The 16,566-nt window shown below is 44.6% G+C and overlaps 1 protein-coding gene and 1 long non-coding RNA gene across 2 annotated transcripts in view; one reads left to right on the top strand and one right to left on the bottom strand.

Moving 5' to 3' along the window:
• LOC125487677 overlaps positions 1-766 on the top strand; it is an 8,495-nt gene extending 7,729 nt beyond the window's left edge. Inside the window, exon 2 of the long non-coding RNA XR_007266032.1 lies at positions 360-766. This is a non-coding gene — a long non-coding RNA (uncharacterized LOC125487677). The remainder of the gene's footprint in view (positions 1-359) is intronic.
• Positions 1-8,476, bottom strand: part of zfta (zinc finger translocation associated) — a 23,140-nt gene extending 14,664 nt beyond the window's left edge. Inside the window, exons 1-2 of the mRNA XM_020521849.2 lie at positions 8,221-8,476; positions 6,980-7,405 (exon numbers count right to left, since the gene is read on the bottom strand). Coding sequence (XP_020377438.1) covers positions 6,980-7,405; positions 8,221-8,365 — 571 coding nt within the window. The 5' untranslated portion in view covers positions 8,366-8,476. The remainder of the gene's footprint in view (positions 1-6,979; positions 7,406-8,220) is intronic.
• Between the last annotated feature and the right edge of the window lie 8,090 nt (positions 8,477-16,566).

Here is a 16,566-nt window from a genome sequence, read left to right as displayed (position 1 = left end):
GAAAGAAGGGTCCAGACCCGAAACGTCAGCTTTCCTGCTCCTCTGATGCTGCTTGGCCTGCTGTGTTCATCCAGCTCTACACCTTGTTATCTCAGATTCTCCAGCATCGGCAGTTCCCACTATCTCTGCATGAGAAATAATGTTACTTTTTTTCAGGGACATTAAACCCAGATAAACGGGCACCATTTGTTGTGGGTTCAGAAGAATTTGGCATAGTAACACCTCTAAGATTAGTCAGATCGCATGAGGGGAGTAAAACAGAGAAGCAAGGAGACCTCTAGAGTTTAGCTGCATAAATTTATGCAACAGATCTTGTAAATTTAGCTGCATAAATGTTTCTCTCTCCTTTTTCCATAAAGTTGCTCTGCCCAATTTTCAGTTGAAAGAACAGAGAAACTACATTCGGAGATGCTGAAAAAGTAATTCTAAAGCCCAAAAACAAGAAGAAACACCCTGGGTCCAACCAAGCAACCACTGAACTCTAGACTGATCATCAGTGTGCAGATAACATCAGGACATCATCAAAGAAAGGAAAAGGATTGTGAAACCAACTATTTGGTCTTGTGATTTGGACTGGTGATACAGAACTGTGTTCTGCTGATTATTTTATTTCCTTCACTCCATTTGTGTTTGACTTTTTTTGTGTGCGTATGTGAATTTTTAAGAGGGCTAAAACTTAAGGTACAAATGTTAGAATGCTTTCACTGTTCTTGTTAAAGTTAAGATTATTAAAACTGGTGGAAATTTTATTTTGTTACTGAGAAAACCTGGTTTGGTTTACTTTGATTGCAGTTAGCAATCAGTCAGAGACAGACTAAGATTTTTTGGTACTTTGATTAAATCTTAACATTTGTGGCAACTCTGACATAGTGAGACTAAAGGGAGACAATGAGGCATATGAAGAGAAAGCAAAAGATATGCACGCATGAAGGCAGTGCAAAGCCCACACGGTAAAAGGGAATGAGACGCACAAAGAAAGAGATACTTGTCTAGAGAGAAAAACATACAAACAGATGAGAGAAACACATGTAGGATAGAGACAGATACAGAGACTTAAGCAGATAGAAGGAAAGACGAGCACAGAGACACACATGTAAGTAGATCCACCTGTAGATACGTACACACATATATAGAGATGCACACGTATATAGATAATGAGACAGACACAAATAGAAACACACGCAGCTAAAGAAATATAGGCTGAGGCTGTGGTGTATTGTTAGTATCACTGGACTAGTATCAAGAACCCCAGGTTAATGTTGTGGGGATATAGGTTCAATTCCCATCACAGCAGATGGTGAAATTTGAATCCAATAACAAAAAAATGGTGACCACGTAACTACTGTTGACTGGCATAAAATAAAGATCTGAATCACTAATGCTCTTCAGGGAAGGTATATTCTTATTCCTTATTCAATTTTGTTGACTCTAGAATCCCTACAAAGTGGAAGCCAGCAATTCGGCCCATCAAGAGCTTGACACCCATGCAGTTAGTATGAGAGCGAGAGATAGGCACATAGAGAATGAGAAATACACATGGTAAGAGAGACATGCAGAAATACATACAGATCAAAATACAGAGAACGGGAGACTCAGACAGTGACAAATGCACACAAGCGGCAATAATGTATACAGAGACATAAAAGAAACAGACAACTTCACAGAGGGGGATTCAGACACGCAGAGAAAGAGACCTATAGATAGAGACAGAGGTGAACCAGAAAGACACTAGACAGGTGGAGAAAGAGACATGCATAATTTCACAACTCAACTAAGGTAGTGCACTGGAAATCAAGTCCCACTATTTCCAGAGTTGTCAAAATGGATGAAGCTACTGAATTGTCCAATTCAGATTGAAATAATATGCACACTAAGTCTTTCTTTGCCCCCCATTGACTGGTAAATAACTTCATTGCAAATAAATTGTTTTTAAGCAATGGCAGAAAGGAAATGAACTGTTAACTATAACTTACAGTCCACTCCTTCTTAAAATTTCCAAGCACATACATACAAACTGACACATGATGAGACACAAGTATTATGGGTAGGGAAGGAGTGGAAAGTTAGAGGAGCACATTTCTGCCACTAGTCCAGATCACGGATGTCAATGAGTTGTTTCCTTTCAGGTCCTTTTGACTCCTACTGACTCTTTGCTGATGACACAAGGTTGAGGATACACTGGTTCTCAGTCTTTCATTCACTGGTTTTTCCATAAGAGACAGGAACAGACACAGGTAATTTGGACAATCGAGTCTGGTCTGCCATTCAATGAAATCATGGCTGATCTGATATTCCTCAACTCCACTTTTCTGCCTTCTCTCTGTAATCTTTGATTCCCCCACTGATAAAATAAATATATCTCAACCTTGAATATACTTAAGGACCCAACTTGTACAGTCCTCTGCAGTAAAAAGATTCCAGATTCACTGTCCTCATTCCTCCTTATCTCTGTCTTAAATGGTGATGCCTTACTGAGATTATGCCCTCTGGTCCTAGATTCTCCTACAAGGGGAAACAACCTCTCTGCATCTATTCTGTCAAGCCCCAAGAATCTTGGAGAAGCTCAGCAGTTCTTGCAGCATCTGTGGAGCAAAAGCAGAGTTAACATTGAGCTCAGTGAACCTTTTTCAGAACGGTTCTGAAGAGTCAGAACTCAAAACATTAACTCTGTTTTGTCTCCACAGATGCTGCCAGACCTGCTGAGCTTCTCCAGCAATTTCTCTTTTTGTTTCAGATCTTCAGCATCTGCAGTTCTTTGTTTTAGTTTATTCCCTAAGAATTTTGTATGTTTCAATATGGCCAGCTCTCATTCCTCTGAACTCAGATGAATACGGTCTTAATGTATCCTCTAAGAAAATCCCTGCCTACTCAGAATCAACCTAGCTGAAGTAACTCCACAAAGGTTGGTAAGCTGTCACCAGGTCACCCTTTATTTACATGTGGAGAGTCCTTGACACTGATCCAGCTTCCTCTGAGCCTGCACTCGAGTGAACAGAACATCTGATAGTCCTCTTTATATCTGTTAGCCAGGGCTTCTTAATTAGACCAGATTAAAAGCCCCAATCAGAGAACTCATATTCTGAGGTTCACCTGGCTGACCTCATTACAATCACTACATTCCTCCCTCTGAGTTGGAGGACCTGGACCAGTTTTATTTTTGGAGCTCCTCCGGGGGTGTTTTAGGACTGAGTCAGGTTCCTCCAGCTCTGCCTCTGATACGGGTGACGTGTAATGCACAGTAGCACACCCCTTGTGCCAGAAGCATCTTCGAAGAAATTCATTCTCCTCTTCAGGCAGCAAAGACTTCGAGGCGGTGACACCTCAGATTCTGAGGTATCTTCAACGCTTGATGGAGAGGGAGAACCTGCGAGTTCCAGAACAGTTAGAAAGGTAGTTGAGCCAGGCATGTTTTGCTCCTGGATCATTTGTGAGTTTGCAGCTTTTCATATGGTCCATGTGCTTGTTCAGAGCCATTGCACCTACCTGAACTTTATATGTCACTGGACCTGTCCTCATATTTAGCATGCCTCACACCCATGCTGCGCCATTTCCATGGTTCCTACAGCAACCTTCATCCCCTAAAGTAAACGGCTTCTTTCATTTAGCAGGGTCCTGTGTCCCGCATTGGCATTCCTGATGCTGGTTTCCCCGCCACCGGGTCCAGGAAGATCAGATTTAATCTGATGTGGAATCTTCTCCCCATTAGCAACTCTGCTGGAGCTATCTCTGTAATTGCATGAGGAGTGGTCCTATATTCAAATAGGAACCAGGACAGTTTGGTATTTAGTGAAGCTGTAGGCTGTTTCTTTAAGCCTGTCTTCAAAGTTTGGACTGCTCTTTCTGCCAGACCATTGGATGATGGATGGTATGGCGCAGTCCTTATATGACAAATATCATTTGATTTTGGGAAATACTCAAATACCCTGCTAATAAATGATGGCCCACTGTCTGTGACCGACACTTCTGGGAGCCCATGTATTGCAAAAGATGCACACAGTTTTTCTATTGTCCCCATGTTTGACGAATGAACTATATGCACATCCAACCACTGTGAGTGGGGGTCCACAATGACTTAGAACATTGAGCCTGTGAAAGGGCCTGCATAGTCGATGTATAACTGAATCCAGGGTTTACCTGGCCATTTCCGTGAATGTGGGGGAGCTGCTGGCAGTAATTTTCGTCCTTGTTGGCACTCTGGGCACTGCCTCACCAACCTAGCTATGTCTGCATCCACTCCTGGCCACCAGAGATAACATCTCACCAATATCCTTACTTTGAAAAACCCTGAATGACCCTGGTGAAGTTCAGCCAGTATCTGGCAGCGACCTTTGCTCGGGTCAATCACTGTTGCTTCCCATAATAATATGCCATTCCCTGGTCACTCCAAGTCCGGAAAGGCTTCAATTCTGGTTGTAATGGCCCTTTGGTTTCCCACATCACCACCAAATGTTTCAGTTTTGCCAGGACAGGATCTTTCTGCATCCAAATTCTGATATTGTCAGCTGTGACTGGAAGTTTGTCCAGAAAATGTAAAACCCTCACAGACTCTTCCAGTGGTGTACCACCAGTGGTGTATCTGCCAGTGGAAGGCATCCACATTTGCTACTTGGCCTCCCGGATGGTGTTCCATCTTGTAATTATACACAATTAGTATCAGAGCCCATTGCTGAATTTGGCCTGAAGCTATGGGCAGCACTATCTTGACCTCTTTAAGTAGACCTAGCAGTGCTTTGTGATCCATTATTAGTACAAATTTACGTTTGTAAAGGTACTGATGGAACTTCTGACTCCAAATATGATTGCCAAGTCTTTCTTCTCTATCTGGACATATTTATACTCTGCATTATCCAAAGTCCTGGATGCCTATTGCTATTGGGTGTCCCTCTCCATGGACTGTGTATGAGCTAATGCTACCCTAATGCCGTACAAGAACTCGCTTGGGATCATGATACGCCAACACCTTAGAGGATGTTAGCTGTTCCTTCACTTCCCTGAAAGCTAAGGCTTGGCTACAGGACTATTTTTCAAGGCTGACCCTTTTTTTTTAAAAGAGTTGATGCAAAGGCACCAGGATCGAGGCCAGGTTATGCATGAACTTTCCGTAACAGTTCACCAGCCCAAGGAAAGACCTTAGCTCCAACACTGACATAGGAGCCCAGGCACCTCTGATGGGCCTCACTTTATCTTCCAATAGGTGTAACCTGGTCTTGTCAACTCTGTAGCCCAAGTAGGACACCTGGGGTGCCTGGAACACACAATTTTCCCTTCTGAGGCGTACACTCACTTGAGAGAAACGTGGACTATGTCCAGGTTCTCCAAGTGCTCCTTATTGGTCTTCCCTGTTATTAGCGTGTTGTTTAAATAAATGGTGACCTGGGATGGACCTCGTAAAATTTTCTCCATCATCCGCTGAAAAATTGCACAGTGAGGGAATCAAAAGCCAATGCAAGGTCAGGAAAGTGGAGTTGAGAATTATCAGATCAGCCACAGTCTTTTTAAACAGCAGTGTAATGGTCTACCTTTGCTCCTACATTTTGTGGTCAGTTGGATAATCTCAGACCAGAAAGATTCTACCTACCCGGAAATGCTAAACTGATTGCGTTCTCAGGAAAAAGGAGTTAGAGGAAGTGGTGGCCTCAAAGAGACTGTGAAGACTGTATTTTATCTTTGCATTTTTTGAAACTATGAACTGAAATGAGGAATAACTGATTTGAAACCCAGGAATTTACAAAGTTGGCTGCATGTTTTGAAAAGTAAAGAATTCGATATCTTTTGTGTCCCTGTTTGTGTAGCTTGGGTTCTAGAAACATGCAGATGAATAGGAGTTGAGGTGTTGTTTACAAGTGAAGCTGATTGTGGACTAGGGACCAACTATCAATGACAAAGTTATTGGTTTCAAGTAGTTTAACACGGAGAGAAGCTAGTTAGATCAGGAGAGAAACCAGCAGGTCTGCAGCAGCCAAAAAACTCTCTCAGTTCTGTGCAGTAAGCCACTATAAACCAAAGAAAATCAACTTATCTTCCCTTCAGCAAATGCTGCAAGTTGTGATTTTGAATTGGATAAGTCAGAGAAACAGCCTGTCTGTATCTTTGGCAAGTAAGTGGAAGCATTTGAAGAAGGACCATTGAAGAGAAACTTTCAGATCAACAAGAACCAACCCAGCATATCTTGTGAACAGTTTTCCCTCTGCTTGTGATTTTTTTTTCTATGTGTGTGTGAGAGAGAGGTGAGTTTATAAGTGATCCAGAGTTTTAATTTGTAATGTTTATTCAACTTAATTTAATTATTTACCTCTAGCTCAAATCTAATTATTTCTAATAAACAGTGATTCTTATTAAATACGGAAACTTGATCTGTGCTCTCTATCAACCTAGGTCTGAAAATCAGGTGGTTTGGGGATTTTGCATTTTTATTTACAAAACTTTAATTTACTCAGAGTTTGACAAGACCTTTATGCTTCTTAATGGATTGGACAGAGTCAAACTAGAGAAGATGTTTATCCTAGTGGGCGAGACCAGAACTAGGGGCCATCAAGATAAGACAGTCACTAATAAATCCAGTCCAAGGAATAGAAGGATCAGGTGAGGGGAGATGAAGAGGGGGCTCAGTGAGGAGCAGAAACACTAGCTGATAGGCCGTTTATATTTTTAAAAATTCGTTCACTGTATGTGGGCATCAGTGGATGCACCAGCATTCATTGCACATCCCAAAGTGCCTGGTAAAGAGGTGGTGTTCTTGAACTGCTTTACTCCTTGGGATGTAGGGCACCCTTGGTGCATTTGTAGCAAAAACATGGTCACCATGCAAATGGCAGGAGATTGTGGATAAGAAACAGATCGAATTGAGAAGTAGCAGCCTGAAGCTTTAAATGGCTTCCTCCTGTTCCCAGGCTGAGAATGCGGGTTGGAAAGCTATCAACAACAGAAACCAGAGCTGCTGGAATTAAAGACCTCCCTGATCGAGTGGTGAGAGACATACCTGGAGCAGGACCGATCTGCATTGTTCTAGGCTCAGCTTCCAGCGTATCAGACTTCTCCTGTTGGTGACTGTGACTCAGGAGGTGCTCAACCCAGGTTGCAATGACGACTTCCTTCTCAGCATGACTCAGGAGCATAGTGTCCTGGTGTTTCTGGAGGATGTGCCGCTTGATGGTACTGAGTTTGAGAGTGGCCAGGGCACTGCCACACACCATGCAGACCAGGCCATGCCGTAGGCAGTCATAGTCCATCAGGTACTCCATCTTCCAGCGTTCCTGGTAATATCTCCGGTGGTCCCTGCCAGGATGCTGGCTCTTGCGTTTTTGCCATTTCACTAGCTCTCTGGGTTCTGCTGGAGTCTGAGACTCCGTTTCAACAGTGGTTCCAGAGACATCAAAAGCCTGGCAGTTTGGAAAGGCTTCATATCCTACAGCAAGGAAGCAGCACAGTATGATCATTTGCAATCTGAATAGGGCCCTCAGCATTTTCCCATCAAACAGTGTATGCTGCACATCCGCAGCAGCTCAGATAATGAGTGTGAACAGACACCAGTGTCAGCTCAGGCCTGTGACCTTGCATCAGTATTCGATTGGTATTGTGCCCTCAAACATTCCCCCTCAAGCACTCCTAGGACAGGGACAGCACAGAGTTAGATACAGAATAAAGTTCCCTCTATACTGTCCCCATCAGATTTTCCCAGGACAGGGACAGCGTGGGGTTAGATACAGAGAAAAGCTCTCTCCACACTGTCCCCATCCAGTTATTGAGACATTGCTTGTCACTGTGTAATTGAGAGGGTGAATGTGCAATGATCACAGGCCTCATCCTGGTTCATTTGGGTAGTTAGCAGCTCACATTTCAGGAGTGAGGGAGAGAGAGAGCCGGTGTGGGGAGAGGGATACAGGCAGTCGTGTCCCTGGGCAGGGGTTGGGAATAACACAGCACGACTGGGGTTGTCGCTCCTGGTGGTACAAGTCTCTAGTGTCAGGCAGTGTGTGTGAGAGTCAGAGCCTCCTGCCCCTCCGTGTCCCCAGACTAGGGCCATCCTTGACCATTTCTGGTCAAATCCGTCAGATGGAGCCGTATGCCACAATATCCGACCTCTCTCAGCCGACAAACTGGCCTTTGTCTGGGATCTAGAGTGGGGTGGGGGTGGTCCCAGAGGGAAACCCCCTCCCTTTCTCTGTCTGCGATTGCCCAGGACTGAGCTCACCCTACCCCACTCCCCTTCCCCAGGCTTACCTGCTGCCGGGCTCTCCCCTTTAACCAGGGCTGCATAGAGGATCTGCGAGGCAGCCTGCTGCTGCTCCGGGCTGCGCTTCATCAAACCCTGGGCCCCCTCTGCTGCATCAAGCTCCATTTTCGGCATCCTAGGCTTATGCTCCATGCTCAAAGGGAGGGTGGTCAGCAGAGATACAGGGAGAGCCAGGAGCCTATCAGTGCGCCCCTGTCTCAACCCAAAGCTGCTCCTGACCCTGATGCAGACCTCAGCCCTTGCACAAACTACAGCCAATGAGCTCTGGAGCCCCACCTAAGGGCCCCTGAGGCTCCTTTAAGGGCTCCGGGGAAGATTTAAAGGGGAAGTCACACATCCTGAAAATACGTTTGACATGAGAAACAGGAGGACGAGGCCCCCAGTAACATTTTATTTCAGATCTTCAGTACTCCCAGTACTTTGCTTTCACTGAGGAGGATCATGGCTTTTCTGATTGGGGTCCTGATCCCTGTGTAACAAAAACACTGTGCATGCTGGAGGTCTGAAATGACAAAAACTGCTCAGTAAAAACAGAGAATGTTGGAGAAATCCCGTTGGTCTGGCAGCACACGTGGAGGGAAAGACGCACAACAGCGGTTCAAGAAAGCTGCTCACCACCACATTCTCAATCAAGGGCAACTAGGGACGGATAATAAATGCTGGCCCAGCCGGTGAAGCCCACATCCCATGAGTGATTTAAAAAAAAAGTTAATGTTTCGAGATAACAAGGTGTAGAGCTGGATGAACACAGCAGGCCAAGCAGCATCAGAGGAGCAGGAAGACTGACGTTTCGGGCCTAGACCCTTCTTCAGAATGACTTATTAAGTTCAGTGCCTCCTTCAGTTGTCTCCTCCTAATCCTGTTTCTTGTGTAAAACATATTTTCAGGCTGATTTATTTATTTTATATTTATATTTATGTGTGAATTCCTCTTAAAGTCTTTTTAGAGCCCTTACAGGAGCTCACAGGTCCTCAGCGTGGGCTCCATAACAGTTCTGAGAATGAGTGATACTGGACTTGATATCTTAACTCAGTTTCTCTCTCCACTGATGCTGCCATACCTGCGGAGTTTCTCCAACGCTTTCTGTTTTTATTTCACATTTCCAGCATCCGCAGGATTTTGCTTTTCATAGAATCCCTACAGTGTGGAAGCAGGCCATTCGGTCGGTCGAGTCCACACGGACCCTCCGAAGAGCATCCCACACAGACCCAGCCCTTACCCTGTTCCTGCATTTCCCACCCTAGACACTATGGGCAATTTCCCATGGCCAATCCACCTAACTTGCACATCTTTGGACTGTGGGAGGAAACGGGAGCACCCGGAGGAAACCCACACAGACACGGGGAGAACGTGCAAACTCCACACAGACAGTCGCCCGAGGCTGGGATCGATCCTCGGGTCCCTGTTGCTGTGAAGCAGCAGTGCTAATCACAAAAGTCCACAAGTGCAGAAGCATCTATGGAGCTGAGTTGACACTTTAAGTTCAAAATAACTTCAATTCCAGAGAACAATCATAATGGAATGGAAACATTCGCTCTCTTAAACCTCTTCACCGCTGCTGCAGACCTGCTAATCTCCGCTTTCTCATCTGCCCCTCAAATCCCTTATTCATTAAAATTGTCTGTCACTCCATCTTCAGTCAGTTTAATGGCTCAACCCTTAAGCAGGGAGACAAAGAGACAAGTAAAAGAGAAGCAAAAGATGAGTCTGGAGGTGATATAAATGGCAACAGCAGAACCATGAACACAACCTGAAAAAAAATAGAAATCCCAGCCAAGCCATTCAGCCCAACTGGTTATCTATCCTCCACATAACTTCCAACCACATTCCTGCACCAAATCCCTTTTTCCCTCCATCATTGATCCAACTACATTGCAGTAGTTACATAGTTCAATCACCAAACGTGATATCCACAGTGTTGATCGTTTGTGTGCGAACAGCCTTCGCTGTCACATTTCTTTTGACATTTCTGAGCTTTCCTCCTGTGTGCAGAGGGCTGCTCAGTTAGTGAGGTGGCTAGTTAACAAAGAAACGGAAGTTTATTTTACGAAAGGAAATCAAAAGAAGTTTATAAAATTATGAGAGGCATAGATAGCATTGGCAGAACCATTTTCCCAGAGTTGAAATGTCTAATACTATAGGGCTTGCATTTAAGGTGTGAGGGGGAAAAGTTCAAAAGAGATGTAAGGGGCAAGTTTTTTACATAGAGAGTGGTAGGTGCCTGAAATGCGCTGCTAAGGGTGGTGATGGAGGCAGATACAATAGGGCGTTTAAGGGACTTTTTGATAGGCACACGAATAAGCAAGGAATAGAGGAATATAGACCATGGGCAGGCAGAAGAGATTAGTTTAATTTGGCGTCTTGTGTGGCACAACATCGAAGGGCCTGTCCTCGTGTTGTACTGTTCTATGTTCTATTAAAACAACCCAAGCTATCTAAATATAGAATAGAGTTAGAAAGATCTTAAAGCACACAGTAGAACAAAGTTTTCATCTGTTACCTGACACTAACATGTCACAGCATCAAGTCCAGAGATTTCACCCTCTCCATATCAAATCTTTTAATTCAATTTAACTAATTGTTCCCTGCTCTGTCTGACAACTGTGAAACCTTCTTATATAAATGCTCACAAAACTGAAAGATTAAATTTTCTCAACTTTTTAATAACCTGCTGATTTCTAACCAAACACTCCTGGTCTGGAAGTTACCCAAACAAACTTTCTATGAAGGTACCTTATTCACTGATCTGTTCTAATCACCTTTCTAGGAGAGAAATGATGCTGTGATTCTGACCCCAGTTAGGTATCCTCCAAAACTGCTCAAAAACATCTGATCTCTGGGTTTCCTGAGCCGACATCAATTATTAATTAAGCTCATGGCCCTCACCGTTTCCATTTATGGTCATAAAATATGCACAATACTACCAATCTTCTGTTAGCAATCCAGGGGTTCCCTGCTGTCTGACAAGGTCCAGAAAGACTTACTGACCGGGTTTTTTTAAAACCTTTCCCAAAAGGTTGTGGGCACAGTGGCTCAGTGGTTACTACTACTGCCTTATAGCACCAGGGACCTAGGTTCAATTCCACCTTCAGATGACTATCTGTGTGGAGTCTGCATGTTCTCCCTGTGTGTCTACATGGGTTTCCTTTGGGTGCTCTGCTTTCCTCCCACAGACCAAAGATGTGCAGGTTAGGGTGGATTAACGATGGTAAATGTGGGGTTACGGGGTTAGGGTGGGCCTGGTAGGATGTTGTTTGGAAGGTCAGTGCAGATTTGATGGACTGAATGGCTCCTTCTGCATGGTAAAGCTTTATGTAAAAAGATATTCAACATCTATATGTCACTAGTTTAAATTCCAAATAATATGTATATATACCTTTCATCACAATGACTTTATAATGATAATACTGGCAACACTGATTTAGTTCTGGTTCTGTTCCAACAGAGCTGGATCAGGGGCCTGCATCCTCACCCTGCCCCTGAGAGTGGAAAGAAGTGTCAAAAACTATCACTAATGAAGCCTCAGTAAACAAGGAGCCAAGGACCTGCCTTCAGGCAGAGTATAAGGGGATGAATGAATCTTCTAGACTCATTTTCATGGACCCTCAAGTTTTTTTTCATGGATGAGGACATTACTGGCAAAGCCAATACTTATTGCCCATCTATAATTACCCCTGCCCTGAAGGACTTACTCAGCCATGTCAGAGGGCAGCTAAGAGTCACATGTAGGCCAGACTGAGTTAGGACAGCAGATTTCCCTCAGTAAAGTATAATTGATTGATTTTTCATGCCGTACAAAGGGCATCAGGGTAGCAGACAGTGCAGAATACAGTGTTACAGCCACAGAGATGGTGCAGGGAGAGAGATCAATGTTAACATTTGAGAGGTCCTTTCAAAAGTCTGATAATAGTGCAGAAGAAGCTGTTCTTGAATCTATTTGTACGTGTATTCAAACTTTTATATCTTCTGCCTGATGGAAGAGGGGGGAAGAGAGTTTAACTGGAATGGGAGGGGTCTTTGATTGTGTTGGTTGCTTTCCCAAGGTAGCGGGAAGTATAGATGGAGTCAATGGATGGAAGGTTGGCTTGTGTGATGGACTGGGCTGTGTTAACGACATTCTGCAGTTTCTCTCAGTGTTGAGAACAGCAGTTACCATATCACACGGTGATGCATCCAGATAGGATGCTTTCTTTGGTGCATCTATAAAAATTGGTAAGAGTCTTTGTGAACAAGCCAAATTTCCTTAGCCTCCTGAGGAAGTAGAGATGTTGTGATTTCTTGACCATCACGTCGATGTGGATGGACCAGGATAGATTGTTGGTTTTCGCAGCCTCCTGGCTGCTAAAACACAGGTAGACTGCTAACTTGGCCAAAGAGTAGATCATAGAATTCCTACAGTGTGGAAACAGGCCCTTCAGCCCAACAAGTCCACAGAGAATCCCACCCAGATCCATGATTTTATGTGATTTTAGATTTTTATTGTTATGTGTATTCAAGTACAGAAGTACAGTGAAAAGTGTATAATGTCACTACTCACAGAGATATCTTAGGTACCTAGGTACCAAGGTACCTAGGTACAAAAATAGCTTAGGTACAAGGTAATAAGAGAAGCGAGAGTTAAAAAGTTAAACATTACTTCATAGAATAGCAGAAAAATAAAGAATTAGGTAATAGTTTACATTAAAGTCTTTCATAGTTTAAACTAAGGAATTAAAGGAATAAGTTAAAAGTTCAACAGCAAGGAATGCTGGGTATGTTGGCCAAATAAAACAATGAAATCACAAAATCCAGCAGACACACTGCAAACACAGCAGCCAGGCGCTAATTACATTTGCATAATATAAAAGGCAATAGTTGTCCTGGTCAGACAGACCTCCAACAACTTATTACTGAACAAAGAAGAAGAAAGGACAGAAAGGGTCCTGCTACACAAAGAAACTAACAGTAGCATGCCATCCAAATGATTGCCTCTGTTTGAAGCTATTACGTGTAACTCCCTGACTGGCCAGAACTATAGAAAATTCCAGAAACCCATCTAAAAGGTATAAAAACAGAGTCCACCTGCAGACCTCTCTCTTGGAATGTTCTGGAGGCTTTCCGAGGACACCAACATGGCATGAGGCAGAGACCAGCTGACCATCCAGAGAGACAGAGAGAGAGGAAGAAAGCAGCTTCAGCGAACGAGAGACAGAACCAGAGAGAGAACAACTGCATAAATCTATAAGATTCTCAGGAAGTATTGTAACCTTAAGGGGCTGAGTTGGGTTTGAGATAGGAGGTTTAGTATTAAAGACTATTGTTATTTTATTCCTAATAAATTTAGGACTATTTTGCTTTGGTACCAGCTTGTATTTTCATATTGATTGACTGCTTCAGTATTATGGGACTCCTGGGCAAGTTCATTCATAGCATTCTGGTCAGGGTTGTCTCACTTGTTTAAGGAGGAACGAGACAACATGGTGATCGTCACTCCCAGGAACTTCACACTCTCGACCATCTCAACCTCAGCACTACTGATACAAACAGGGGCATGCCCTCCGTTCCCCCATCCTGAAGCCAATGACCAGCTCCTTCATTTTGGCTGATGTTGACAGAGAGATTGTTGTCTTTACACCATGTCACTAAGCACTAAATCTTTGTCCTGTATTCTGTCTCGTTGCTGTTTGAGATCCGACCTACAATGGAAGTGTTGTCGGCAAACTTGTAACTGGGGTTTACAAATAATAAAGCAGATGGGGGTGGGGGTAACGAGAATCAACGACAGTTTCATGGTCACCATCCCTGAGACAAGCTTTCAATTCCAGGTTTACTAAATTAATCTAAGTCTCACCAGCTGCTGTGGTGTGGGATTCAAACCTGTATCCCCAGAGCCTTAACCTGGTTCTGTGGATTACTCATTCAGTGACATGAGTGCAACACCAACATCTCCACCATTCCTGCTCCCACACCATCCCACCCACTCACATTTCTTTCATTGCTCTGTCTTTGCTGTTACAGTGAGACAGCGCACACAAACACTGGGCTGGATGGCCTCCTCCAATCTATGATTCTATGTTGCCCTGTAAGTAAAATGACAGCCATGGGCTGAACACATGGCTGGAGATTCTAGCCCAATGGCATCTGACTGTCCTGAATCTGTTTCTCACCCTTGATATTTTTATAATTAATAAGCAGAAATTTAACAGAGAAACCCAATGTCACTTTCCCTCATGATTTTTCAGCTAGTGTTTGCTGCTCAGAACATTGCTGTTTAACTTCGGGGTCTATAGGACAGTCCTGGGAAGGTGGTAAACTCATTTGCAATCGATTGGAACGAAAAAGTCCCCAACTGATGGTAAGTCTTGTTTGTGGAAGTTTGTTCCTGAGTTAATTATGATCTCCTTACTGAAAGCTAAAAGGGAGTTAATCGAGGTGTCTCAGATCAAGGAAAGGTCTTGAGAGATTAAACTAAGAGAAATTTCTGGTGATAGGAGGATCAATAACTCAAAGACGGTTTGAACAGGCCGGCGACAGAATCAGGTGGTGATATGACGTAAAACATTTTTATTTATCCAACAGTCGTTAGGATGAGGATTTAATTACTCGCAGATACAGATCTGGGAGTAGCGTCTCCCAACAGGACCCAGAATAGAAGACAAAAATCTCAATGGGGAAAGAGAAATAAGGGGGATCCAACACTTCAAACAGGCCAATGCAGGTGGGACAGGCTGAATGGCCTCCAACTGTGCTTTTTATTCACCGACAGCTGATGATCCACCACGACTAGGAATTGAGCACCCTCCCAAATCCCGAGTAGCATCGATTTATCATTTACGATCGTCCCTTAAGCTACAAGAGCCCTAGCTCCCTCCCTAAACCTCTCTGTTTCTCCGCCGTCTGGCACAGTTCAAAGGAGTGTGTCAGTACAGCCCCACCCACCCCCCAGAACCTTTCCCTGCAACCACAGGAAGTGCTACACCTCCCCCTACCCCGCGCCCCCCCCCCCCCACCTCCATTCAAGGCACCAAACAAAACCTTCCATATCAAACAGGGGTTCACCTGTACATCCTCCAACCTGATATGCTGTATCCGTTGCTCCTGATGTGGCCTCCTCTACATTGGTTAGACCAAGTGTAGACTCGTGAACTGTTTCATGGAGTATCTGCAATCTGTATGTGACAAACAACAACACCTTCTGGTCGAACTATTTTAACTCCCCCCCCCCCCGCCCATTCCTGGGTGACATGTCCATCCTGGGCCTCGTCCAGTGTCACAATGACACCACCCACAAACTGGAGGAGCAACACCTCATATTCCACCTCGGGAGCTTACAGCCCGATGGCCTTAACGTAGAATTCAGTTTTAAAATCCTCCCACCCCCGGCCTCATCTCATGTCCAACCCTCCCTCTCATCCTCCCCCCTCCTTGACCTGACACAACCTGTCCATCTTCTCTCCCACCTATTTGCCCCACCCATCCCACTCACCAATCCCCACCACTCCGTACCTGCATTCATCTATCACCAGCCCACCTACCTTCCCCAGTCCCATCCCTCCTCTATTTATTTCTGAGCTCCCTTCCCCCTCCCCCATTTCTAAAGAAGGGTCCCAACCCAAAATGTCCTGCTCCTCTGATGCTGTCTGGCCTGCTCTGCTCCTCCAGCTCCACACTATGTTATCTCTGACTGCAGCATCTACAGTTCTTGCTGTCTCTCTTGAATAAACGGAGACGTTTGATCCCCAGTGGGAGTTGCTCCTGCATCCAGGTTCCAGCTGACATGTGTATCTGCCACCCTGGAGTATTGCATATGAAACATTGCTGTTGGAAGCAAACCCAGAAGGTTGTTGCTGCCGGAATAACTCACAATGCTGTCAATTTAAGGTTGCAGTTCAGTCACAGGATCTCTTTCCCTGCCCCCTTCACAGCTCAGTCCTTTGCAGCTCAGCCTGTCTGTAATCCAGACCCTCCGAAATTCAGTCTCTCTGTAGCTCAGTCCCTGTGTAATGCAGACCCTCTGAAGCTCACACCCTCTGTAATTCACTCCCTCTGTGGCTCGAACCCTCACTTATTCAGTTCCTCCTAACCCAGACCTTCTGTAGCTCAGACCCTCTGTAGCTCAGACCCTCTGTAGCTCAGACCTTCTGTAACTCAGCCCCTCTGTAGCTCAGTCTCTCTGTAGCTCAAACCCTATTTAGTTCAGACCCTCTGTAGCTCTGCCCCTCTGTAGCTCAGACCCTCTGTCACTCAGACCCTATATAGTTCAGACCCTCTGTAGCTCAGTCCCTCTGTAGCTCAGTCTCTCTGTAGCTCAGACCCTCTGTAGCTCAGTCCTTCTGTAGCTCAGCCCCTCTGTA

This window comes from Rhincodon typus, chromosome 43 (genome assembly GCF_021869965.1).
Source record: "Rhincodon typus isolate 14 chromosome 43, sRhiTyp1.1, whole genome shotgun sequence".
Taxonomy (NCBI): Eukaryota; Metazoa; Chordata; class Chondrichthyes; order Orectolobiformes; family Rhincodontidae; genus Rhincodon; species Rhincodon typus.
This window is presented reverse-complemented; position numbering and strand designations above follow the sequence as displayed.